Source organism: Apaloderma vittatum, unplaced genomic scaffold (genome assembly GCF_000703405.1).
Source record: "Apaloderma vittatum isolate BGI_N311 unplaced genomic scaffold, ASM70340v1 scaffold10411, whole genome shotgun sequence".
Lineage (NCBI taxonomy): Eukaryota > Metazoa > Chordata > Aves > Trogoniformes > Trogonidae > Apaloderma > Apaloderma vittatum.
The window spans coordinates 109,742-135,912 of NW_009698561.1; the positions used below are offsets into that span (position 1 = coordinate 109,742).

At 42.7% G+C, this 26,171-nt stretch overlaps 1 protein-coding gene across 1 annotated transcript in view; it reads right to left on the reverse strand.

Moving 5' to 3' along the window:
• Positions 1–26,171, reverse strand: part of XYLT1 (xylosyltransferase I) — an 86,431-nt gene that overhangs the window by 16,455 nt on the left and 43,805 nt on the right. The window contains 4 exon segments of the mRNA XM_009878075.1: positions 1,675–1,937; positions 3,867–4,043; positions 6,132–6,348; positions 16,238–16,318. Of these exon segments, the coding sequence (XP_009876377.1) occupies positions 1,675–1,937; positions 3,867–4,043; positions 6,132–6,348; positions 16,238–16,318 (738 nt within the window).

Here is a 26,171-nt window from a genome sequence, read left to right on the forward strand (position 1 = left end):
GAAAAGACAACCGTACCAAGAGAGGAGAGATGTGAATCATAACCCTGAGGATTACCCACAGTTCTGTGATTTAAATTGGATGCTGACTCACAGTGTTCAGAGGGGGCTCAGGTAGGTATGAAAATGAAGTCCCCACCCCATACCACTGTTTGCAGTTCCTCCCGTGCTGCTTCATGAGGCTCCAGCCTGCTGTAAGGGAGCTGCACTTTGTCCCACAGACAGCTGCTGTCAGCGGGGAATGACATGGCTGCCCTATCTATAATCTGAGCAAGATTGAAAAGCACCTTGAGTTCCTGTGCAATGAAAAGCTCCTCAGAAATGAAACTGATTACTGATACAAATCATCATCAGGACACTGGCAAAAGGAATAAGCACAAAAGTCCAATTATTTCAGCACTGCTTATACATAGCTCCCATGCTCTCTGCTGGCTTCACTCTGCAGGACAAATGACCCAGGACTTCCTTAGGTCTGCCTTTATTTCATATAAGGCAGGCATGCCACTAGTGATTATTTCTATCTAATTGTTATTGATCTTTTATTGCTTTGCACTGGTAACCTTTACTGACAAAGCCATAATAGGAATCTGGATCACTTATTGCCACATCCTTCTAAATGGGACATTGCTCAGCACTTCCATGACTAAGTAGGAAGGTCAAGGCACATTTGGTTCCCTCTCAAGAACACAAGAGGGGCCAACACCATCCGTCAAAGTACAAGAACCATCTTCAGTATTTGCTGACTTAGGCTCTATGTGTTTTCTATTAGGATAAAAAAGTACAGGGACTGAAAAATACATTTTGAAGGAATTAAGAGACTGTAAATTAAGACTTTAAAAGATGAATCCTTTCTGCTTCGAATGTAAACAGCTTCATGTGTGTTTGCAGGAAGCAAACATCTACCATGACAAGAGCCTTTTCTGTGGAAGCCAACTCCAGGAATTCTTCCTTCAAATCCCTTTTAGACTGAATTCTTGCTAGGCTTAGAGGTGAAAAAGGAACCTAGAATACAGGGGAGATTCCCTTTAAAGAGTAAGAATCTTTATTAGTGTTACATATATATATGCATGTGTATGTACACATACATACATTTTATTTATTTTACGCTAATAGATCCCACCAGCTGCAACAGTTTTTTTGGCACAGACAGCTGTACCAAGCAGGTAAACTGCGCTCTAGCAAGTAGCTCTCTGTACTCCACATATGCACCCAGGGGAACAAACAAGCAAGGACCATTAACCCGACTGTGTTCAGATTAATTTTGAAATCCTGTCCTCTGCTTTTGGTAAGCATAATAGAGGTGAACATGACCTCTGCTGCAATCACATGGAGGTTTTAGGAGCTGCGGGTATAATACACTTGCTGAAATTAATCAAGAAAACGCAGCAGCGGGTGTAGCACTGCCCAACTGGATCCTGTCAGCCTTCATCAGACTGGAGAGGAGCTCCTTAAAAGTGCAGCAAACAGGTCACATAATGTCAACCCTGAATAACCAATGCTTTATTATGGGCATAAATACTCTGGGAAATAAGTGCTGTGCACTTGCAGCTGCCTGGCCCTGTTTGTGATGGTACGCTCCAGCCAGCACAGCCAAGTAGAAGAACCTCCGCTGGCGCTTGGCTCTCCAGCCTGCGCCCCTTGAAATACCCAGAAAAAGACAGGCAGGCTCAGACTGACCGGCAGCTGTTGTCTCCAGCAGTGTGGAACGAGGTCTCGGCTCTCCGCAGGCCCAGGCGGGAGAACGCGTGGTACATGGTGAGGGCCACGTCGCTGAGGGTGTGCATGCCATCGGGCTCATCATACACGTTCTCCCAGTACGACCGGAGGCCGGGTGTGCCGGAGGGGTAGTTGCCATACAAGTAGTAGTCCAGCTGGCCAATTATCTCTTGATTCACTACAGCTTCAAATTTGCGGGCAAAGAAAGTTGGCCTGGCAGTCTGCTGTGGTGATACAGAAGAAAAAGACACCGGAGTGAGGTCCTGTTTCAAGCCATGACACTTCGTCCTAAGCAATGGGTTGGAGACAAGGACATGAACGGGTTGACCCCATGGGCACAGGTGACTTAAAAGGTCACCTCTGTGACTATTTGTCAGTAAGACTCAGGCAAAAACTACATAATTACTCAACTAAGCTGTAGGTGTGCAAATTCCATCATACCCTCAGCTGGCTTGCTCTGGAAGGTTCTCCAAGTGCCGCGGGATGGGTAACCACCGCGCCAGCCTGGAGACGGAGCAGCACTGGCACACATGTTATCTGTGCTCAGGCAGGCAGCAAAGTGTCCTGTGGCATGGGGGCTCAGAAGAGGCAGAGCAGCATTTTGTGTCTATGGGTTTCCTGCTATGCAGTGGGGTAAGAGGACTCTGGGAGAGGTGCCATTTGTGGCTGAGGTTTCTTACCTTCTGATCAGTCCCGCACAGACTTTTTGCTTTGCACTTGGCACAGTCTTGGGTATATTATAGGTTTATATGCTACTCAACTACCATTAGCTTTCAAAAAGCCTTTGTTTTGCCTTGCTCACATTTGAGCATGAGGTTTGAGGTGCTGAGGAGTTCAAAAGTGCCCCAGATGGTTGAAAAATGCTTTTGAGGATGCTCAGTTTTACTCTGAGTGCAGATGCTGTGGGTGCTCTGATCTCCTCCTCCGCAGCTTGCTTTGTGCCTCTGTGGGAACCATGAGCAAGCCTTCTGGTGTCTTCATCTGAGGGGTTCTCTCAGAAGGCAAGTGTCAGAAGTTGCCTTTACATCTGTTCTCATTTTGAACTTTCCCTTGCAGCTCAGTTTACCTGATTGTTTTCTGAAATATCATTGTGGATTGTTTTCCCAGCCAGGAGCAGGTCAGTCTCTGCAGGCTGGCAGGGGTTTCTTAAGACTTGCCATTTATTCTGTGCTGGAGACTTTTCTGGGATTGGTGTTCAGGGCAGCAGAGCCTCTCTTAAATAATGTCTTGTTTGCTCTTTTAGTGAGTGCCTGTGTCCCCGACTTCAACAGGGCCTGATAGGCAGCACATTGCAATAAAGAAAAGATCTCTGTTTCGGAGCAGTCATCGTTTTTGTGCTGTAGGGTAACACATTCCCCATCCCACACAAAGCCCAAACAAACAAGCTTTATGCAGGGAACCTCAAAGAGCTGCAGGGATGGAATCTCATATCTGGTGACCTTGAAACAAATGGTTGTTCATTCTTAATAGAAGACACACAGGCCAGATACAGTCTTCAGACCGAGTGTTTCCTTGAGCACAAGGATTTGCTCTCTAGTCTGTCTTGAAGAAACTGTATCACAAAGGAACCAATTGAACTTTTTAAGGCAGTCCTGCCAAGCCTGAGTGATCGAAGCCCCCAAAACCACAAGATAAACTTAAATACAATCATATTGGTGAACAGAATCCCGAAAACTGATTTGTCTTGTGCTGTGTAAACCTTCTAATAAAGGTGCAGGCCTTCTAATAAACTTTTAAGCATTTTTCAAAGCTGAAAAAAAGTGCTTAACAATGAAAGCCACCCAAGACAGAACTTTGGAAAAAAACCCCTTTGCAATAAATTCACAAGAGCTACCAAGTACTACTGCTACAGCGAGAGATGTGTCAAGCTTCCCTCCTTTCTAGCACAGCAGATCTACTCATGCCAAGTAGTCTGAAGAGCTTCTTTGTGACCTTGACAGGCAGTAGTAAGTCTCAAGGGCCAAAGCACAGGAGAATCAATCTTTCCTGAACCAATTTTCCCAAAATTAAGAGCAGAGCTTCCTCACACCTCTTCCTCCACCTTGCCTGATGGGCTAAAAGCTTCCTCTCCATGCAGCCAGAGGGCTCTGCACAGCCCAGCACAGGGGGAAGAGCTTCTTTGCGGGTATCAGGGAAGAGACTGCTTCAGTTACCTGGAACCGGTGGAAGTCTGCTGGTTTGAAGTCATTAGGTGAACAGCCACACCAGTCAACAATGTGCTTGTACTGACACTTGCAACCCAGTTTACGGTTCCAGTTCGTGATGCGCAAATTGTTATCCACCATGGACTCACAGTACGGGCTATTTTCCAGAACAGTGTGAAAGAAGGACTGCAAGAAAGACAGAGCAGACAGGTACATTCAGCTTCTCAGGCTTCCATTTTCTCCTTCACTTCAGCCCATGGGCCTGAATCTAAGGCAGGCGACTTATTTTTTTTTCAAAATGACAGAATTAACAAGCTCTGTTGCTCTGCTGTATATGAAAAGCACTTTACACGTACGCATTTCACAGAGCATGAAAAAATTACAGCACACTATAGACCCAGTCAAACTGTAATAACACCCAGTCAAGGTCTTGCTACAATAACCTGGCACAGAAAAACTGCATTTCTGCAATGACCAGCTCTGGGCATTGGGAGTCCAAAGGACTCCAGGAAAGGCATCAGTGAAAGCAATTATTTTATTTTTATTTTAGCTGTAAGAGTAATTCTAAGAAATTCCCATTATTTTTCTTCTTTAAGGTACTCTCTGGTCTAACAGATTTAGGACTATTTTCCTGAGCAATGAGTTAATGATCTGTGTCAAGTTATTTCCTAAGACAATTCGCAAACCTTCACCACCACCCCAGTTACTGTGAAAAAAAAATACAGTCTCGGGCAGCTCTTCTGTGTGTGTCTCTACCTCCAGCACTCCAAAATGCATTGCTAGCTGAACGGCCTTGTTCCGAAACACAGCTCATCCCAGGCACCAGAAGGGCATTCTGCCTCCTGCAATTACATCTGAAATCATAAGTCTTTATTTGCTGGCTCAAGGCAGCGAGGCATTCCTATTGGGCTATTCTAACTATATCATCATAATATCAGCTATTACATAAATCACGTGTAATGGGGACTCATACAGCAGGTTAACAGGTCGGTGAAGGCAGTGTGATTTTGAGGAACTAGCTACGTATCTTGCAAAGAAAACCTTGTAGAAAGAAGCTATGGAATGTGATCAGATTTAGGCCTGTAAGAGATCATTTCTGGAGCAGCGACTTCTCTTTAAAATCAGCAATAGTAAGACCTATAAATAACCAGCGTAACATTAGCATTGTTGGCCCCCAAATAATCCCCCTACCCTTTTTAATGTTAAATGACAGCCCAGTGAATATGGATTTTATGCTTGAACTGTTTGGTTAAACCCATTCTCACTCAAGCGAGAGGGAAAAAAACCCCAAACCTACCCAATTACCCATTGCCCTGTGTCCTTTTATAATGATACAGAAATTTCTCCTAGATAATGGATGAAAAGGTTATCAGAGTGGAGAGAGAAGGTGATTTTTAATAGAAACGGGATGAAAGCAAGATTATTCAACATGTGTGTGGAATAATAAACCCCTATCAAAAGATGACAATCGCTGCGCTCCACCGCAAGTTAATGAATCTAAAGGTGCAAGATCGGTCTCATCAATCCCTCAAAATGTTCAGGGGCCACTAGTGATGAGGGAAGTTATCGTTTCCAAGGCAGTCACCAGGTCTTCCTTGGGATAGCTGCATGCTACGTACCCTGGGAGCAGAACTGGGTGAGCCAGGGATGAGATGCACCTGCTGAGGCAGGGGTAGCACAGGCTCCGTGCTCTATTTGGCGATAACACACACCTCCCCGACACGCTGCCGCACACTAGACAAACCCATCCTGGTGTGCACTCCCCTTCTGCATCACTTGTAGCCGGAGCAATTCCTGAGTGATCTAAATGATTTGTGACTATGCCTTCTAGCCGAGTTTTGAACAGAACAATAAACCTTTGTTTGTAGGGGTTTTATTTTTAAAGAAAAGGGCTGGATAATAGCAAGGAAAGCTACTTATGAAGACAATTCGCCATCTCTAATAGCCTTCAAAGGCTTTGTGGATGAAAAATTTGCAGGCAAAGGGCAGCTGGATTTTTCATTGTTCAGGAACAGATTAAGAGGCTTAAAAGTATAAAATAAAGCCACTCCTTGCAAAAAGTCTCACAAACAAACAAAGCAACTAAACAACTGCAAAAGTTTTTCTAACACTAAAGCACTTGCTCGTCGTGGAGTAAAATTCTCATTACCCACTGTGGGATGAGCCAAAGCCCACTGAAACCAGGTGACAGCCCCTCTGACTTCGCTGATCTTTGGGACAAGCACCAACGTTGCAGTTTTGAACACAGAGAGGGACTGCTCTGAATTCACATACCTCAGCAGGCAGCAAGGTGTAAGAGTAAAACCTCTTCATCTTTGTTACCAGATCGTCATTAGAAAAAGTGACATACTCCACAAACTTCCTGTTAAGGAGAAACCAGTCTGACCCTCCATCGACCGCGATTCCTTCAGGGATCTTCCTGTCCCCCAGGCGCCACATGTGGGTATCGCACTCCAGGAAAAGGCGATCCAGTCCTTGTTTTCTGATAAATCTGAGGGAATGCAAAAGCAGTCATTAAAAGTTAATTTGTATTTTGTTATCATCACCAGCTCTATAAATAAAGAAGCTACTTTCTCAAACAAAAAAGGAGAAAAAGGTCACTTGTTTATATTTCTGTTCTACTCATAAATAATGTAGAGAGGTTTAATAAATGATTAATCATTTATACGTTCAGTTATGGAGGCAAAGATCAACAGATTGCTTTTAAACATCATTTACACCTTCTGCTGTCCTAAGACAGAGCTGTGCAAGTTACAGAGCTGTATGGCAGGAAAATCTGCAATGTTCTTTAACTCTTAATGATCCACTGCAGAAGAACCGTAACACGAACAGGGACTAAACACCATCTACGTGACAAGCTTCTTTCTCTAAATAAGGGCACACTTCTTGAAAAACAGCAAACAGTACATAAAGGTAAAATGACCAATTTTCTCCTATGTTATTCTTCCATGAATTTTTCTACTGGGGTATAGTTAATTCAGAAGAAATACGATTGCACTGCTCTTTGCTGTAGAATGAGTGTGTTTGCTCCATTTTCAAGTCTACGGGGAACAATGTTTTGTTATTGCTGAACCATGAATAAGAGGAACAACTGCAGAACTGTAAAGTTATGGAAATGAATTATTCGAGACCAATATAAAAAGAAAAAGCAGGCTGAAAAATCAATCTGTGTTTGAAAACACTTTGGACTGGATGCCCACACATGTTTTGAGACTGTCTGATCCAGGTTTCTATTTGTTATTCCATTTTCAGAATTCTTTCCCAGAAAGGGAAGTAGGGCAGCCATGAATTAACACACGCCTTTGCAAGGGGGCTGAGCGCTGTTCAGAGCGGTGAGTTGCTGTGTTGGATACATCCCACGTGCTCTGAGCAATAATAAACGCTGGCTCACCAGACCACCATGCTAACTAACATCCAGGAGACCACAGATCTCCCTGGGTGTGAGAACTGCCAGCTAAAAAGAGTTGCGGCACCTACCGTGAGGAGGACTATAAGACCTGTGTTTCCTTCCTGACCAATGCAGAGCTCACCAGGGCTCTTAGAAATGTTTTAGGATTAGGAAGTCAAGAAGATATTTTACCGGCCCTCAAACACATGCAGCTGAAGGAAGAGGTAAAGAAATAAAAGCAACACCTCCCAAAGCTTTCTGGACTCCTGCACCTGGAAACGTGAGTGTTAACCCCACAGGCTAACTCCTGGGTTTAAGTTTTGCCCTACATCAATCAAAGAACTGAGATGCAGTTATGAAATGGTGCATGTTAATTTTCAAAAGGACCGTAAATGACTTCAGGGTCTATGTCCTAGTGATAGCTATGTCTTTTCTCACAGCATGAGGAGAAGAGCTCCTCTGTTAACACAACCATGCAGAAAATGTGTAGATGAGAGTGGAGAAATTTTTCTTTCCATGAACAAGTTTCTAATTTCATGTTCCATTATGAAGGATAATAGAAAAGTCTTGCAATTTTAATGCAGTGCTCTGGAATGTAATCTTCAAATTCAATATTTATGCAGTTATCTCCAAATCAAATATTAATGTGCCTGAAAGTTTGGCCATTTATTTATTTCCCTCAAAACTAAATGCTCATTTGAGCTAATTATTTTAAGAAAATAATAGAATTTTATTGACCATATTTAAATAGGAATGTAAAGTTCTTTGCCATGAAATCATTTCTTTCAACTATTCCCACCAATTTATCATTCTTCTGCTCCATTTCAATCTCTCTGACTGCAATAGAAACTCCCAAACAGAGAAAAACACCTGACCATTTCAAAATCCCCTCTACTTAGGAATTTCCTCAGCCTATATGACATGATAGAGCTTAAAGTCAAGTAATAACAGAAAGCTCATTTCTACAGCTTCAGCTGTATTGTCTGAACTTGGCTACTACTAGAAGAGTATTGCTATACTAGAAGAGCATAGCCACACTCAAGATGAGAAGGTCCCAGCAAATCACACTTCATATTTTCCAGAACAGTTGACAGGGTCCTGTTTTGTATACGTGCACAGTTCTATGACTTCTTCTGAGCTAATGGCTTGAACAAGTAAATCTTGTCATATGGAGTTAAGTGAGACAATTCTTGGGAGCATGAGTGTTTTCACAACAAAACTCAGTCCTAAAATCCTATACAAGTTACTAGAAGAAAATTAAATGCACTTTCCAACCATTCATCCTTCAGCAAGGCAGAGTAGCCCAACTGAAGAGGAGTAACGCCTTTGGAGACCTGAAGAGAGATGATCTTTTCGCTAATCCTTCTTGAAACCTTCCCAGAAACATCATATGAAGGTTTTAAATACCAGTAACACCTGAACAGAAAGCAGGCACTTTTCGGATGGCTCACCCTTACAGGGGCTGCTTCACAAGCAGTCATTACATCTAAGCAGTACAACACACTAGCATAGCAAATAATTTCTTTTTAATTATGAACCCCCTCCACATTCTCTTCTAGGTTGACTGATGCTCCAGCAATAGTAATTTTGGCACTCAGGGAGGCAAGAACTTACTCTAAGCATATTGGATATTGCCTGAGGAAAAGGGAACGGTGCTATTTGCATGTCATACAGGTCCTTCCAAGGAGTCAAAACCTTTCCAACACTACAAACATTTCATAAAGATTCTTGACTAGCCATCCAGCAATGCTTGCAGCAGACAGCTCTAAAAAGAAACATAAGAAGATGGAGAGCAAATGCATGACCCTACTGCTTTGTTTCTAGTCTAAATGTTGTATTTCATTAGTTTCTGGTTATGTTCAATGTAACACCAAAAAAGTGCATTTTGGGAAGACATGTCAAGCTTCAGAGACAGTAATGAAATGCAAAAAATGGTGATTCTTCTGCAGATGTGCTGGCCAGGACAAACACGTACCACTGCACCAAGGCACGGCTACCCAAACATAACGGAGATTGTCATCAGACGAAGACACCTGACCTTTCTCCTGATCCAAGACAAACAACAGGAGAGAGATAATGATGATAAGAAGAGAGAGTCAGCCAGGAGAAAACAAAATAAAAATAAGACTTGGATTAAGAAAAAGCACACCATTTTACCTTATTTCACAGAACAATTTTAACTCTTCCTAAACAGTCTCCAGTTTTGGGGAGCCTGGATTACAGCTGCAAGCACAGCCTAATGAGAATGCGCCTTGCCAGCTGTGCTCAGCAATCAGGCAATCACACTCATGGAAAGGTGCTGTTTGCGCCCGGACTGCGTGGATGCAGCCTTGGGGTTTATATGGTTCTGGATGGTTATTCCTATACTTTGTTAAAAAAGCCTGCCGCCTGCAGCACGTGGTCTGCCACACTGTGTATAGATAGGTAACTGTCCCGACAGCTCACGATTGCAACCCAGCTTAGGGAACTCCTCTTATTTTGTAGTGTATTTAAATATTTATAAACGCATTTCAAATGACACTCTTGGATTGTATAACACATAAAGCATTTGTAAGATGTTTAGCACATGCTCCTACAACACATAAACAGATAACTCAGCTCTTCCTATGATGTGTTTTAACTACTAATAAACATTGTTGCACAGTTACTTAATACCAGCAAAAGTACCACAATCCAATATTTCCCTTTTGAACAGTTTTCTCCAAGTGACACTGCAGATCACAGCAACTATGAGAGACCCTCACTCCTGAATGCTCACTTACGCAATATATAAGACAGAGTTTGCTGTTTTCCAAAGCCTGTGAATGAGTAACACTTTCTTAAGCATCACAGGCCACCAGATTGCTAAACATTACTTATCAGTAACTTCCATCACTAAAAGGTTTTTGACTGGAAAGAATCTATTTTTTAAGGTGAAAAGGTTTCTTCCTAAATGTTTCCTCTTTCTGGCCTCTTGCCTAGAAAATCCCCTATTGACATTTCACTGCTAACAGGGTGCACCTCCCAGCACCTCATCATCATTAGTCATCATACAAGAGTAAGAACTATGAATAAAAGTTAAAAATACATCATGAGCTGAAAGACAATGTCAAAGCAAGGACCTGCAGAGCTTGGACCTCCACTAGCACCACACTCATGTTCTCCTCAATGTATGTGGACAAAGTCCACACATTCCTTGGACTTTATCTGTTCTTCTTTTAATTCCCTCTAGAAAAAGCGTGAAGAAGTCAGCCAGTTTTGGTGGGAAAAGTCAAGTAAATATTTTTATCGATGAGAAATATGAGAGGCTCTTGCCAGCAGTGTTTGCACAGCCACCTTGGAAACACTTTCTGGAGTCACTCAGTTGGGAAGCATAAAGAATAACTTGCAATTGAGGTGACCAAGTATAATCATAGAACAATAATTTGACAATCTTGAGTGCAACAGTTGCAACAAGTAATTTGTGAGCAATCTCTAGGCTACAATGTATCTCCATAAACTAGTCACTGAATAATTCTTTGTAATAAGCAAGTTCACAAAACCCAAACCTGCAGAGTCATTTCATTCCCTGCCTGCTGCAGGCCAGAAATCCTGTCCTCCACGGAGTATGCGATGGATTTCCAGTTGATTAGGACATAACACCGACTTCAGGCCATTTCCATGAGTAACTCTATTCAAAAAATCTGAAAATATTAAGAACTGGCTATTTAAGTACAAGGTCTATACTGTACCAGATAAACATCTCTTTTTCTAAAGATATGATCTTGCAGTATGTTTCTCAAGACTTCTTTTTGTCGTGCCAAAAGGCTTCAGGGCTGACCCTCCACTCCCAAAATGGAGTTGAAGCTTGAAACAGGGAACAATGTCATGAAGAAATAGCACCTACTTAATCTGTCAAGATGAGGAAGATTTCCTCCTGGTATGACAGGCAGCATGCAGAAAGTGCAGAATGCACAATTCCTGCTGTTTCAAAAGGCCATGAAAAAGCTCTCAGTGTAGATAAGAAAGGTGGAAGAGAAGAGAGGGAGAAATAAAAATTGTAACCTGCTTTCTGATGTGTTTAAACTGTAGCACCCAGAATGCAAATGAGGTCAAAAGCAGAATTCTTCTTTTAATTCCCTTTCTCTGAAGAAAATATTATAAACACAATACTATCCTAACAGTCCCCTAAGCCAATCACAAGCAGACATCAACAACACCATAAAGGATTTCTGTCTTCACTGGATTTGCTATAGTGAGGGCACCAGACCTCGTGGGGCAGCAGAGCAGGGCGGGCGTGTGAACGGAAGGATGGCCAACCTGCACCCTGGGACCACCTTGGCGAGGACAGCATGGGTGTCCCCCTCGGGAGGACAGGGACTGAATTCACAGCACAGGTCTGAAAATATGGTCATGAAAAATAAGTCAACGCTGACAGATGCATAGTGATGTCTGTTTCCACAACTCCTGTTCTGTCCCATGTCAAGATATATTGCTGTTTTCACTGCATCTTCCTATCATCTTCAAACTACTCCTGCGTTTTTTTGGGTTTTTTTGTATTGACAACTTAGGAAAAACCGAGCAGAAATAAAAGCCCTACGATGAGGCAAACTGTCAAGCTGAAGCAGTAAGGGCTTTATAGCTCCCCTAACACTTAGCATAAAGCAATAAGGAACATTTGAAAGTTAGCTGTAATGTCTAAAATTGTTAAGTGCCGTCTCTTAGCAGAGAAGATGCATGTTGCTATTGCAGTCACTACAGTTCACGTGCAACTGTTGGAATGAACTACTTACAAGCAAAAAATAGATCTTAGTCTGTGTGCTTCAGAACACTGAAGTGTTCAAGAAAAATCAACAAGAAAAGTATAGCTGAGGGGAAATTTAAACCAAATGAACCACCAAATATTTCACATGAGCAACAAGGCAAGCGCTGGTGGGAGCCAAGTGGTTAAACTATTCCAACAGCAGGGATAATTTCTCTTTTTTTTTTTCCTAGTATTTGGGTACGTACCGGGCAATTCGTATGCAATACACAAAAGCATTTACTATGTGGTCCATTTTCTAACCAAGGACCAAAGCACCATCTACTCACTGTACAGAACGCGAACAAACAGCACGTGCCACAGTGGAAAAAAGGTATGTCTGAAAGGTGATGGCACAGAAACACATCAGCAGAACTGGGCTGAAAGAGGAGAAGGCCCTTTGGGAGTTAAGGTCCCTCCAGCCTCTGAGAACTGGGATGGGCTCACGATGCTCCTTACTAAAAGCCGTGTAGTTTGGCAACGCTTTGAAAACTATCTGGAACCCAGGAGCCAGAAAGGGGACAACGCATCTGCAGCATTAGGGAGGAGAAAAAAAAAAACAGCACAAGAACTCAGATACATAACAAACATTTAATGGCTTTTTCTTTCGGTATTTGTATTCTGCCTATGAGCTCCAATTCCTCTAAGATGTAAGAGCATCCAGCCTTCACAGCATGTTCACACTGTTTCCCAAATGATGAGTGTGGAAAGTTTTCCATTAAAATCCAAGCTTTTCCCTGCCTGTTGTTGAAGATGCCACATTTGACCATCTTTATATTTTACAACACATCACCTACGCGCTGCTCCTGCCAAAAACCCCGAATCTTCTGGGCGTTCCAAACTGTAACAGCTTACAGAACCAACGGGTTATTCTTTTGCTTTTAATAGTCTAAGGCACTGAAAAGAGGAGAAAATGTGTTGCCCACTAAGTAATATGTAACGACTTCAGCCACTGTACACACTTTCATTTCATACATCCGTCTCTCTACGGAAATAATGCTTCTCCAGTTGAGTTAAGGAGACATTTTCACGGCCATTCCCTTTTCTGAAGCCACTAAAGGAAAATGAGCGATGCACATTATAATGACTTTGGCATAACTAAAAGAAAACTTCACTCTATGAAAGGAAGCCTGGTTTCTCTCCTTATTTGGCAGTAAAACATGTACTGATTGTGAACATGGCTTGAATACAAAGTACATTGTAATTGAGCTGTATAAGCATTTTGGTTTTAAGATGGCACTTCCGATCTTTCTCTCTTCCTTGTATGATCCTGGGACTATGGTGACTTAAAATTCAGAGTTTCCAGTTGTTTACAAAGCAGACATTGACAACTGACAAGCTTATTGTTTAGGAGTCAAATTTAAATTAAAAATAGGAGTAAGGGTTATACATTGCTTTCAGCGATATTTGAATGCTGAGCTCCTGTATTATTAGTTCATGTGTTTTGAGAAAACCACCTCGGAACAGCAAAATTATTATTGTACATGAGGCGGCAGTCAGGCTAGTCCAGTGTCCTCTCCCTTATCATGGCTTCAACCAGCCATTTATTAAAAAAAACCCAAATCCTGTTCCAGTTTGTTTTGAGATAGGATGTCCCAAGGGAGTTTTCTATTGCCCAATAACTTGGAGACTGGCCTGTGTCCTAAATCCTTTCCAAAAGCTGAAACTCTCTTTCGTTTTCTTTTTTTTTTTTTAAAAAAAAAACCAATAAATTTGTTGCCAAACCTTGAGGCTGTTGCTACTCTTCTAGATCTTTACTAAGCCCTTGGCCAAACCACTCACCCCATTGGATATATTTTTCCACAGGTCTGTGACAATGCAAAGCAAATGGCAAAATTTAAAAAGTAACTGGAAAAATTAACAGAAAAAGACAATCATCCCTTACTCTTAAATGAGCAAGTCACAACATTTTGCTGTGGAAATTCCCCACGCAAAGGTCACAGGTTGGCAGAACCCTGTAAGGAAGCACCACTGCCTGTCTCTTCTTTGGCTCTCGGGCTGTAGGCAGCAGGACATGAGGGACAGCCAAGACGGGCCTTCGGTCTCATCTCACCCATCCGTGCCTAAACAAGGTATTTCAGCTCAGAAGATTTCATCATTCTACCTACAGGGATAAACCCCACTGGCAATGACCACAGCTTACACACCTTGGGCATAAAATGCAAATCAACTGGAAACTGGGTGTCAGACGTCCCAAGCAAACCACACATCTACTGGTTTAGACACAACTGTGTTGCTGAAACACTAAAACTGAAAGATCAGGCTACAGATCTTCACATTAGATACAATTTCTCTCCCAACAGGAGGATGTAGAGCTGAAAATCCATCCGCAGTACAGAGCGCTAACTGCTTTTTAATCAGCTATTGACACCAGCGGAATGAATTTTTACCGAACGCCAATATTACTCCGAGGCTTCCGCGGCTGGCTCGAGTCCTGTCCCTGCAGTTGTCTGGGCTATGCAGGAGGAGAGGAGCCCCTCCACTCCCCTGATAGAAACTTTGGGGAGCTGCCAGGGGAGATGTGAAAGGATCCATTCATCCGATGGTCAGCAGTGGAAGCATTTACGGGACCTGGGGACTACACGACCACAGCAGACAGAGACGACCAATCTGCAGTTGTGTCCCGCGTTATGCTCCCGGATGCACAGAGAATTTACGGTGGAAATTCAGGAGAAAAAATGAAACATGGTGACATGCTGTAATAGGCTAAAAGGTATTTAGTTGTTTATACAGTCAAAGGGAACCACTGAACTAATAAATGGGTTGTTATTCCGGTGAAGGGAGGACAAGTGGCACATTAGCTTGTTTTATTATTAAATTAATACCAGATTAATGTGTTTAATTGATCTAAATTGTTCTGGCCCAGCTGAGTTTGGCATGTTTGAACCAGCTTGATGCAGGCATATTGTAATTCTTTAGTTATTTTCCTCAGTCAGCTCAGGGAATTTGAGGAGAATCAGGGGCACCAGAGGAGCAAAAAGGCATGAGACTGACTGCTTTTCCCTGGCCATTTTTCTTCCCTTTTCTACGTTAACTCTGCTGTCAATCACTATTGCCAGCTAGAGCCGAGCCTGCCAATCACTCTGACACTGCATTTCCCAAACTAGAGACTCTCCTGTGAAAACTTGACTCGGATTTAAATATTATTCCTCACAGTGTTATTTTTTACTACCTTGTATAGAATTTCTGCATGGACAAGATGAATGCTCATGAGGACTTCATTTAAAGAAGAACATGACGGAATTGATAAATCTTGTGACAAGAGCAGGAGAAGCCATGAAGTGAGAGAGACCTGTGTGTTATTTTACCCACCTGCTGTGCCGAACCGGCAACTCGGTGTATCACATTCTCTATGTACACTATCTGAATCCAGTCCTACAGTACACTCGACATTTTACAGAATAAAGAGACAATCTCGTGACTCAAGCAGAATAAACCAGTATTTTTAGGTGCAAAGCCACTGGGACTCAGCATATGGAGTTATGAGACTGCTATTACAGTACAAAATCTGAAATAAAGAGGAAAAGCAAAACTAACAATCAAGAGGAAAAAAGGAGTGCTGTAATCAGATGGGAAAGACTTTCCACATGCAGAGGTTGTTGGAGTCTTTGGAAACGTGGTGTCTGGTCCCTGCTGCTCCCTCAAACCACAAAGCTGTAAGCACTACTCATGCGTTGTGGGATACACAGCGTATCCTCTTCTCACTGACACCCGCGCAGGGTGGATGAAAAGGGACACTGATCCAAGGACTTCAAAACTGTAGCAGTACACGATAACCCTCCAGGCACCATGCTCCCCTTGCCAGCAAGTGCAGGCCAGTACAGGCTTCCACACCTCGCAGAGGCGCTCTGCTCGCCCAAGGCTGGGCTGCAGACCCCGGCTGGTGCAGGTCTCGGTCACCAGCGCGACTGGGACCGACTGATGAAGGGAAGTGCTGTGATGGGGTGCAATCGCTGCCTTCTCCCAAAACACGGGTCTGTGCCAAGCCCCAAGGAAGGAGCAACCATTAGTTTACATAATGTCTCCCTCCCTGCAAAAGCATCTTTGACAAATGAGTCTGGGGAGGAGCCATTCTGGACCAATAAACAACTGTCCTCAAGAGAGGATTTCCTCCTAATGCACTTCTCTTTCCTGGACGAGGGATTTCTTCACCCACATAATGCTAAGAAACCATCACTATGCAAAAGCTCTCAATGCCATGGTTAAAATAAGCTGAGGAAAGGACCATCTTACCTTGCATTGTCCCTCCCGTGTGATTTCAAGAAGTTCATGTCACGGTATCTGGACAGGAATGCTACTAACTGCTCATTTGTCCTGCAAGAGAAAGAACAAAAATGCACAAATGTCACGTGTTAGGGCTGGGTCAGCCACTAAACACTAACAGACACTCTCAAACCCCTTTTCCTTCCCTTACGCTGCAAAAACTACTATGCCTAGAGTAATTTGTATGCTCCTTGTTCTTATTTGGGGATCATCTGCAGACTCTTTGAGGGAGGCAGCTGTTGAAAAAACCTCCATCCTGCTGTAAAACTTCACTGCCTCCCTCTGCTCAGGAACTGTACTTGGAAGGAAGCACAGCTTTATTACATCTTAATGAACTTCCTGTCAACTCTGGACACGTTTTAAGCATTGTAATAGAGTATGTATTAAGTAATACTGCTCAGCACTTTTTAAAAATCCAGCTGTGAGATGACTGCATTCACAGTCCCATTATACATGCGCTTTGCTAGATCTTTCCTAGGGAATTTGTTGAAGTATCTTTTGACATTTTTTTGTTTTTATACTTGTAATAGAGAAGAGGCCAGGATTGGAATGCATAAAGCAAGAGCATTTGGATGTCAAAATGCCAATATAATTAACAGGAACAAAGGAATTTAGAAGGTTAATTCCAATTACTATGACTGGCAACCTGACACCAGTGTTTTCAAAATTTCAGCTGACAGGTCCAAGAATGTATTTATGCTTGACAGCGTTTGTGGTCTGTTATTTCTTTAACAACGGAGCAAAACCCTTCTCTATTTATCTAGGTCAGCATATTTAGGAAAACTGAATAAATCATATTAAAGAGATCCTCATCTCCTGAGCTGCATTCAAAACCACAACATTATAGATACAATACCATTTAGGCAATGGTCTGTAATGGAGTTGATGGCAGAAAATCTAAAGATAAACCAGCTGTCAATAGTACTATATCTTGAAAGTGTTTCATTATTATAAGCTACAGGAAACCAAGTTAAATGAGAGTCCTGTATAAAAAGTGTTTAACTTCTGGGGTCAGGCTGCAGCAACTTGGAAATGTTATCAGCCCAGTAAACTATCTTCATCATCTCACTGTGTTATCCAGGCCAAATGAAGTACCTGCCTATCACCCAGCCTGACGGACCAGGCAGTAGGAGCCCAAGAGCCTCCTTCCATGCAGTTGCAACACTTCCCAGGGTCAGACTCTGCATCTCAATTTGGCAAACTCAGAAAACTGCTTTCTGTATAGTAAGCAGTGCAGATTTTCACATTTGCTGCTCCAGTGATTCTCCATCTTACTGGGATGAATAGGCATTTAGTGAATTTACTTAGCAATGCTTCCACATGAAATGGTTTCAATGGCTGACATCTTCGGGTGAGTTTCTAGGCAAAAGCTAGCAGGCAAAGATGATCTTTAGAAATATAACCAAGTTTGGAAGTGCTTGAGCTTTAATTTCCTTACAGGATAAAAATCAAATCAACCGAAGTAACAATCCACACCACTCAATAAAACGTCATCATTTCTATATTGCTCACCAACCTGTATTTTGTTATTCAGCAGCGCTCTAGCAAGTGTATTTGAACTCAGGGCTGCCATACAAACTTTTCAATGCTTCTCACTTTTTAGATAGTGCTTATAAACGCCCACATGATGTTTAGCTCTCAAAATAATTAATAACTGACATTTTCCCAATTCTTGAAAACACTGTTGGCATCTTGGTCCTACTTTTAATTATTTGGTTTTGGTTTTTTTTAAGAACTTACACAGCATTTTACTCTTTGCCAATTAACTATGTATCTTTTCACGTGTTCACAACATGGAAATAAAACATCACATTTCCATTTGGTAAAACTTTGTAGTTAGTGACATTTAGATACATGTGGTCAACCAATTCTGTGCTCAGCATGTGAGCACGCTGAATTTCTATTAAGCTTTCATTCAAATCGCTTCTTGTGGCCCAATATCATGAGGATGCTGCACATCACCTCCGAATTACTCCACTACATGACATTAAGAAGAAAATCAAAGGTATTGAACGTGCCATAGATACTAATGCAGTTGCTAAAACCCTTCTCACCTTTCAGAAAAATTTGCCTTCAGGGGTATATTTCCTAAACGCCTCTGGCACACATTGCTACCACACTTCTTCATGTACAGCAGCAGCAGAGTCTTTACACGATTGGAGTGCCTCTGGCACCAGCTATTTACAACGCCTCTGGCACTCCTGAGAAATACTGAAGACATGGGCCTACTTTTTTCTCTAAGTAAGGCAATGGAAAGCTGAGATTTTCAGCTGAAGACATCACTGTGAGCAACATCAACTTCATGCTGCCACATTAGATTCTGCTATAGCTCCACAAATTTCAAGGGTAATTCACTGAGATTAAATCTGGCACAAAATCTTTTCCTAAGCATCACGGTATAGCAGAAAGCAACAAGTGCAACATATTTCTAATACTTTTTTCTTAAGAAGGAAATAAAAAAGTCTTGTGGATAAGGAAAGTAGTTCATGCTACTGATTAAAATGCACTAACATACACACTACATTCCTATCAGTTCCCTAGGGTGTGAATACAGCATGAATACAGATCGGGGAAAAAGCCTTTCCACAGCTGGTGCATGAGGCTGGAGCTGATGAATGCATTGACACAGCTCCCACTTTTATTCCCTTTTGTTATTAAACTCACTCGGAGGGCGAGGCACCAGGTAGAAGGATTAGTCAGCTGGTTACCTGTGCCATTAGCATAGAGGAAGGACTATGCAGGAGTGGAGATGCTGAGAGAGAGGGGGCAGCACCCAGAAAGAAATGGGAAAACAATCCTCCAGTGAAGTCCAAGCGTGAAGAAAGCTTGTGCATATGGGAGGGCTGGGGCTCAGCCCAGAGGTAGGGTCAAAATTAGAGTTAGAGGTCTAAGGAAGAGAAAGCTGAGTCCTACAGCAAGAATGTAATTCAGAAGATACTGCCAAAGCAAGGTGTCCTGCTAGTGTTTTCTCATGAGTAGCCCCTGGCCTGGGCCTGAGGTGTCCCAGGGTGCAAACAGGCTACACAGGCACTCAGTAAGCACATATCCATGCTGAGCATTGCGATAATTGCAGAACATGGCATATACACTGGGGACTGAAACGGAGAACTGGAAAGAGAAACACTGACTTTGTGTTTGCATTGTCTGAGCGTGCTTGCAGGGCTGCCAAGGAAGCAGCACAAGTGTGTCCCTGTGCAGAGCCACGGCTGAACACTGCAGAAAACAAAAGGCAGTGCTGGGCTTGCTGGTTTTAAGTGAACCCTCCAAGTCCTGGTGTCTAATCCAAGCAAAGAGCAGAGATCCCCTTAGTTTACAGCTGTGAAAATAGATTAAGAAAGTCTTTGGAGAATCTGAGAACAGGAAAATAAGCGATTGTTACTCTTAGGAGATAGTGAAGGCTAATATAAACGTCCTTGATTCAGCAAGGTTCTTGAACACATGGGCAACCTGAAGGATGTAAGGAGTAGTAGACACTTCAATGAGACTATTCATATGTAAAAACTTATACTATTGCATAACAACTTGGCTAAGTTAGAACAAAAGTTCAGAAGCTTTTGGCAGCACACGGGTACAGAAACTGGACCATTTGATTCCGTGTAGGAATCAGATGAAGGAAAGAGCAACTGCTCTTTTGGATTCTGGGGTCGGACTCTGCTGTTTTGGTGCTCCATGGGCTGCTCATGCACTGCAAAAGCCCCATACCCCTCTCCAAAGGGGTATTCCTGATGGGCTGGGGTTGGTCTGCCTGTCCCAGCATAGACCCTGCGGCTTCCCCCCAAGCCTGGGCTGGGAACTGGTGGATTGCCTGGGCACAGAGCAGGCTGGGGTTCTGCAGACAGCTGAGACTCTGTTGATTAAAATAGGGAGCAGTGACAGTAAGAAAAATGTGCTGGGGACCACAGACTGCTGCAATCCAAAAAGCCACCAACTTAACTGAAATCCAGCCCAAGCTCCAGAGCACAATGGATGCTGCGGCAGAGGCAGTGCTGCCAAAAATCTCTTTCAGTTTATTTTCTGCTTCAGCAGGTGAGGTCATAGGTAGGAAGTTTCAGCTTGCCATCTGCTTCAACCTAGCTCACCAGTGAGATCTGCAAAAAATGTCCTTGTTCCAGGTAAATACCTGGACTTAGTCTATAAACTATTTCCTTTATCAAGGACTAGACTGGACAATGTTACTCCAAACTTCATAAGAAGTGCTACGGGCTGCAATTTATCTGCTCACAAAGTATATATATCATCTCTCTGTCTCCTAGTCATTCGATTTCCGATCTAGTGGAAAGGTACATTCCCAGCAAAAGGAACTTAAGTGTGCCTAGGTTGTGACAATTCACAGCACAGGTCACAGTAAATGACTGCAATATTAACCACGCTGACATGCACACATCCACACTGGGCTGTATGCTTGCTTTCTGTGCAATTCAAACAGCCTAAGTTTACAGAACAATATGCCCACTTGCAAGGAGACAGTACACTGAAAATGGCTAAAATCATTAAACATGATCAGTTCAGCATTACCTAAAGGCAATCCTACTAGCTGCTGCACAAGAACCTATAGCCCCAACAAGGAGAGACGTGTGCGCTGGGAAGGGGTCAGCCCTGGCCACGGTAAACACTGGTGTCAGCAAACACAGCGGGAGCTCTGCCGTGGTGTGAGGTGCTGGGGAGGCAGGCAAGTATCATGAAAGCAGCTGAACAGGCAAGAAAAGAGTAACAAACATAAAGTGGAAAGCATTTGGGAGAGCAGGGCAAGGAGGCTATGTGGTTTGAAACAGCAATGAAGGGCCTCTGAAGCAAGAGTGACAAAGGCAAATATATAGTCAGAAGAAACAAGTCAAAATTGTTACAAGTTCTCTCAGTGCCCATAGCTCTGGTATTTCCCCCCGTACCCGCCTGACTCCTCTCCACAGCTTCCTTTCCCAGGACCAGGGGCTGTGAGAAGGCACAGCCCTACAGAGCTCAGATGTACAGCAGCCCCGGCAGCTCTTTGCCAAGAAACTATTTGTAGACAGTCCCTAGAGAAGAAAAAGACTTCAGAGAAAACTGGAATTATGGGGCAAATTCATCTACTCAAGAGTTAAGCATGATATTACTCCATGATTAAACATGCAGACATTCACACAAGAGCCTGGAAATGGAAGAGCTGAGTGCCCTTGCTACTTTCTTTTCAATAAATTCTAATAATTATGGTTAAGCTCATTGATTTCAGTAAGTGATTAATTTAATCTTACTTAACATGTTATCGTAAAGTATTAGGACATGCCACTGCTGCCAAGACCCCTGTGGCAGAAGGAGAGTTCCTTCCCTGACTGCTCCCAGCCTGGGGCTCTCCCGCCCTGCTGCCCTCTCCCTCTTGCGCAAGGAGCGCAGGTGCTCAGACCCGCTCACCAGCTTCTGCAGCTGCCTCCAGCACCCCGAGGCGCCGGGGAGATGGGGAGGAGGGCGAGCAACCCAGGAGATGCCAAGGAATTATTGCAAATTCCCACCCACACCTGTAGAGTCTTCAGTGCACTCCGAAAGCTTCGCTGCCACGTCTGCTGGGGACATGGCACCACCTGGCAGAGGAGCTGGGTGGGATTTTCCTACTCCAGGAAAGGACTCTGATCCGTACTGGCCCTTCCAGCACGCCGGCTAGCACACGTGTGGGTGGGTGGCTGTGCATAGGTAACCTCACAAAAGGATGGAACAGTGGAATGATTCACCAGAAAAAAAGCAAAAGCCTACAAGATCAGATAATACTTATGGCAAGATGATCAACCATGCAAATGCAACACAACTGGAAAAAATCTCTCATAGCAGGAGTCAGCTTTCAGCCCCTGGAGATGCAGCCTGACCCTCTCACCAATGCTCCCAACTCCTCCTCTCTCCCCAAAGGCAATTTAGTGCAAGGGGGGGCTCGGAGGAGCCTGACCCTGGCTGTAGTGAGAAAAAAATTCTGCCATCTAAAAATACAAAGAAAGTAGAAGGCTATATTTAGCCCTTGCTATCCACCACAGAACAAATATTAGCATGGAAGGCATTTCTCAGAGAAGCCTTTTCAGTAACAGCAGCTGTTTGTAAAACAGTACCATAAAAATGAGATCGACAGATACGATTTCAGAGGCCAACTGCATGTGAAGGGCTCCAGGTGACTGTTAACACCTCTGCTTTTACAACAGTGTTGTCTTAAATGGTTTGTTTTGTCTTTCAAGTCAGGTTTAACAGAGGAACAAGATAATGGAAAAAAAATACTATTGCCTTAGCAGCTCAGCTCGCTTGAGCACTTGAGAGATTAGAGTTCTGCTCCAGCAACAGAGCTGCCATCTGGGCTGGCAAGTCGCACCCCTGTGCTTCAAAGCATCAGCTTCCTGCATTTGGATACTCTGGGCACTGCTCAGTCATCACACGGGATGCAGCTACTCTCAGTGCAGCTCTGCCAGTGTCGTACGACTCTCGAGACATTTTATTAGCAATACAATCATCTTTGCTGTATTTTCAATTACTGCTTCCCATTCAACCATTGTCTGTTTGCTATGAAAAAGAAGAGAACTAACACAATCACAAAAAAAGTGGACATCTTCTTTAAATGTCACACTGCTGAATAAACCTCTTCCTAGTGAGAGTACATAAGTGCTCGGGTACAAAGGAGATCTACTGAGAGAAAAAGAATATACTCCATCCTCTGCTTCCTGAGCCACTTCATAATCTTTTTTCTATAAATTCAAGGCTTCAGATGGCATTCATAAAATAAATAAATGAGCCCCCCGCTGACAAGCAGCAGCACATGCTTAAATGAAAATCCTAAAGAGACCATATAAGAGAATTCCACCAAGGATTAATGAACAAATGTGATTAAAACTATCTACAGCTTTGGACTGCAGCCAAAACGCTGCCAGCAGTATTTGATATGTAAATGCTTAAAACATTTGCTATGTGCACAGCCGTTGATGCAAAGCCTCTATAGAGAGTTTCTTCATCTAATTAGAGATATTGGTTTAGCAAATTTTGGAGTTTATAAAAACCCTCAACATCTCATTATTCTTTTAAAACAGAATATGCATTTGCTTGGAATGTTTTCCAGCTATATCCCATGAAACCCTGAAATGCCTTTGGCTAATGAAAAACTCCAGGCCTGTATCAGCGAATAAACCCCACAGATTTACGATAATAAAATATCCACCACAAGCACTCATTAGAACTTTTTAACTTGTTGCTTTTGACTTTCTTTAGCTATTTGCTAGGCATAAAGTAATCTACCCAATTTCCAATTATTGTATAGTGCAATTTCAACACAAGCATTTGAATTATCCACAATCTTATCGGACACACCATACTATAGCACAATCACTGTGTCTCTGATCTAGTAAAGCACGTAACAGCATGTGCCTAACTGTAGCACACTTTCAGCTCTCCTGAAACCATGTGATTTTCATAGAATCACAGAATGGCCTAGGCTGGAAGGGACCTTAGAGACCATCTAGTCCAACCTCCCTGTCATGGGCAGGGATGCCACCTCTCGACTAGATCAGGCAACACATGGGGACCAAGTGGGAATCAAACCCGCGACCTCGGTGTTGTCACTACTCTATGGGTAAGGGTCTACCTGTCCATGTGTTAGGAAACAGCACATGCAATGATTATCCACAAGATTAAGAGCTGAGAACTAACCTTCAACTGATCTTAGATGTCTTAGGTGCACAAGTACAGCTGTTAAGGAGACTTTTCCATGGAGGCCAATCCAATTGAACCTCTGTTTGTCATCTCTACCACAGATTTCAGATTTAACTCACTGATGTTCGCAAAACTTAAAAAAAAATATTCCCTCAGCCCCCAGGGTACCTCTGAACTGATCTGAGGAACTCATTTGTCTGTGATAATGACATTTTCTGGGCATCCCTACTGCTGTGATAAAAAATAAAGAAATAAGAAAAACATTATCCTGTAATATCATGTGATATGCAGCTCACTTTTTCCCAATTTGAAAGTAATCTATGCATTTTACAGTAAAATAATAGAATGTATTATTTAAGTTAGCTTCCCTTTCATAGATCTAATTCTATGCAAATGCTAAGTCTATATAATGTGTATGCAATGGATGCACTGAAAAAACACTTCAATAACAAAAGTTTCCAAGCCTCCTTCCAAATGTGCAACTGCATAGAACTTGGTACACATGGAAATAATCCAAGAAAATCACACAGGATGAATTATTCCCTGAATAACCCGGTGTTGATGCATTTAACTCAGAGGCATTTTGCTAGAAAGGAAGCAAATGTTTCACTCTGATTTGTTAAACAATTTTCTACTAACTTCTCTATTTAAGTTTATGAATGATCAGCACATTACCACTAGTACTGCTTTTTTTCATCTTGCTAGCCCAGAGCTTGAGTGCCTGACAGATAGCCTTTGCTAAAAAGGCCTGTAATTGCTTATTTTCAACAAATACTTTTAAGTAAAGGCAGAGACATGTGTCTAACTTCGATAAGGGCTAGAAAATTTGTTAAAAGTATATATTGTAGTAAAGCAAAATTCCTTTCCCACTACATTCACATGAAATGTCAGTTTGGTTGAATTGCATGTATGAAAAAAAGCTCATTTTTATCAATGCTTGCAAAAACTGTTTATCAAGCCCTGCCGGCATTCCCATTATTTGTACTTGGAAATTAAAATAATGTAGATTTGTGAAGAAAAAATACAGCACAAATTATAGCCTGATCTAAAATGCTTACCATTTTTGGATAAGCAACCCAAAGTTTTGGTGTTTACTCAGTGTTATCTCAGCTCCAAACATGGGCCGAGGCTCCTAAACTAAAGTGCCAATCTTGACTAAGCAGATTACCTGTTTGTTATCGGTGCATTTTGTGTTCACAAGTAGATGCTTCTGTCCATGGGCACACACACACACAAAGAAAAAGACAGAGAAGAAGTTGCAACAACTATTTAAGAGAGCAAGCTACCACATTTGCCTGCTTCCCACTTCAGCCTCTGTCGGCGGGGAATACAAAAAATATGTCTAGCTGTATTTTGTCTGTTTATCTTGGCTCTGCCACATTCATAGTTTGTTTTGAGATTTTTTGGCTTTTGATCCCACCAACACAAACCTGTGAATTAAAAAAACAGCCAGAGAATTTTCATTCTCTGGTAGAGTCAATAGTTAAATACTATCACCCCTGCCACGTTAACAGGCATATAAGGGATAAGCCATAAATGTGTTTTGGATTTCTCTTGCCTTTGCAACATCCTGCAGCAGAGTGGAAGGTGTCGGATTCTGGCCCAAATGGGGCCCACGGAGGGGCACAGCTCTGCTGCGAAGCTGAGCCAGGATCCTCAGGAGCTCAGCTCCACTCTCCCTCGATCCACAGCACCAATCACTCGTTCTTGCCCGTACTTACTCTCCGTGCCACAGGGCAGACTTTCAGAGGACAAGCCACCAACACTCATTGCTCTGGTTCAAAACAGATCCTTTCCAAATTAATGATACAAAGGGAGGAGAAGCAATGGTGCAGGCAGAGGCAGGTGGTCAGCTTGTGCATACCGCGAAGAACTTCATGGGAAACTTGTCACACGCAGCCAGATGGGTTCAGACACAGTACAATGAGGCCGATGTTCCCAGTCACTCTAGCTGACCTTCCACTAATAGCTGCCGTTAACACTTTAGTCAGCAACTTTCCAAGGTAGCTGTGGTTAGGATAAATGGAAAGAACTGTGATTTTCACGATAAAACTGCACTGGTTAGGAGGATGACATCAATGAGTTCAAGTATGAACGTTTCTGACCTTTTTCTATTAAGACCATATGAAGTGACTGAATGCAGAGTGTAAAGCTAACAAACACATGCTATCTGCTGAAAATTCATTGTGGAAAGGCACTTTTAATACTATACTGTCTGAGGTCTATCATATTTTCCATTTCCATCCACAAGGAAGTC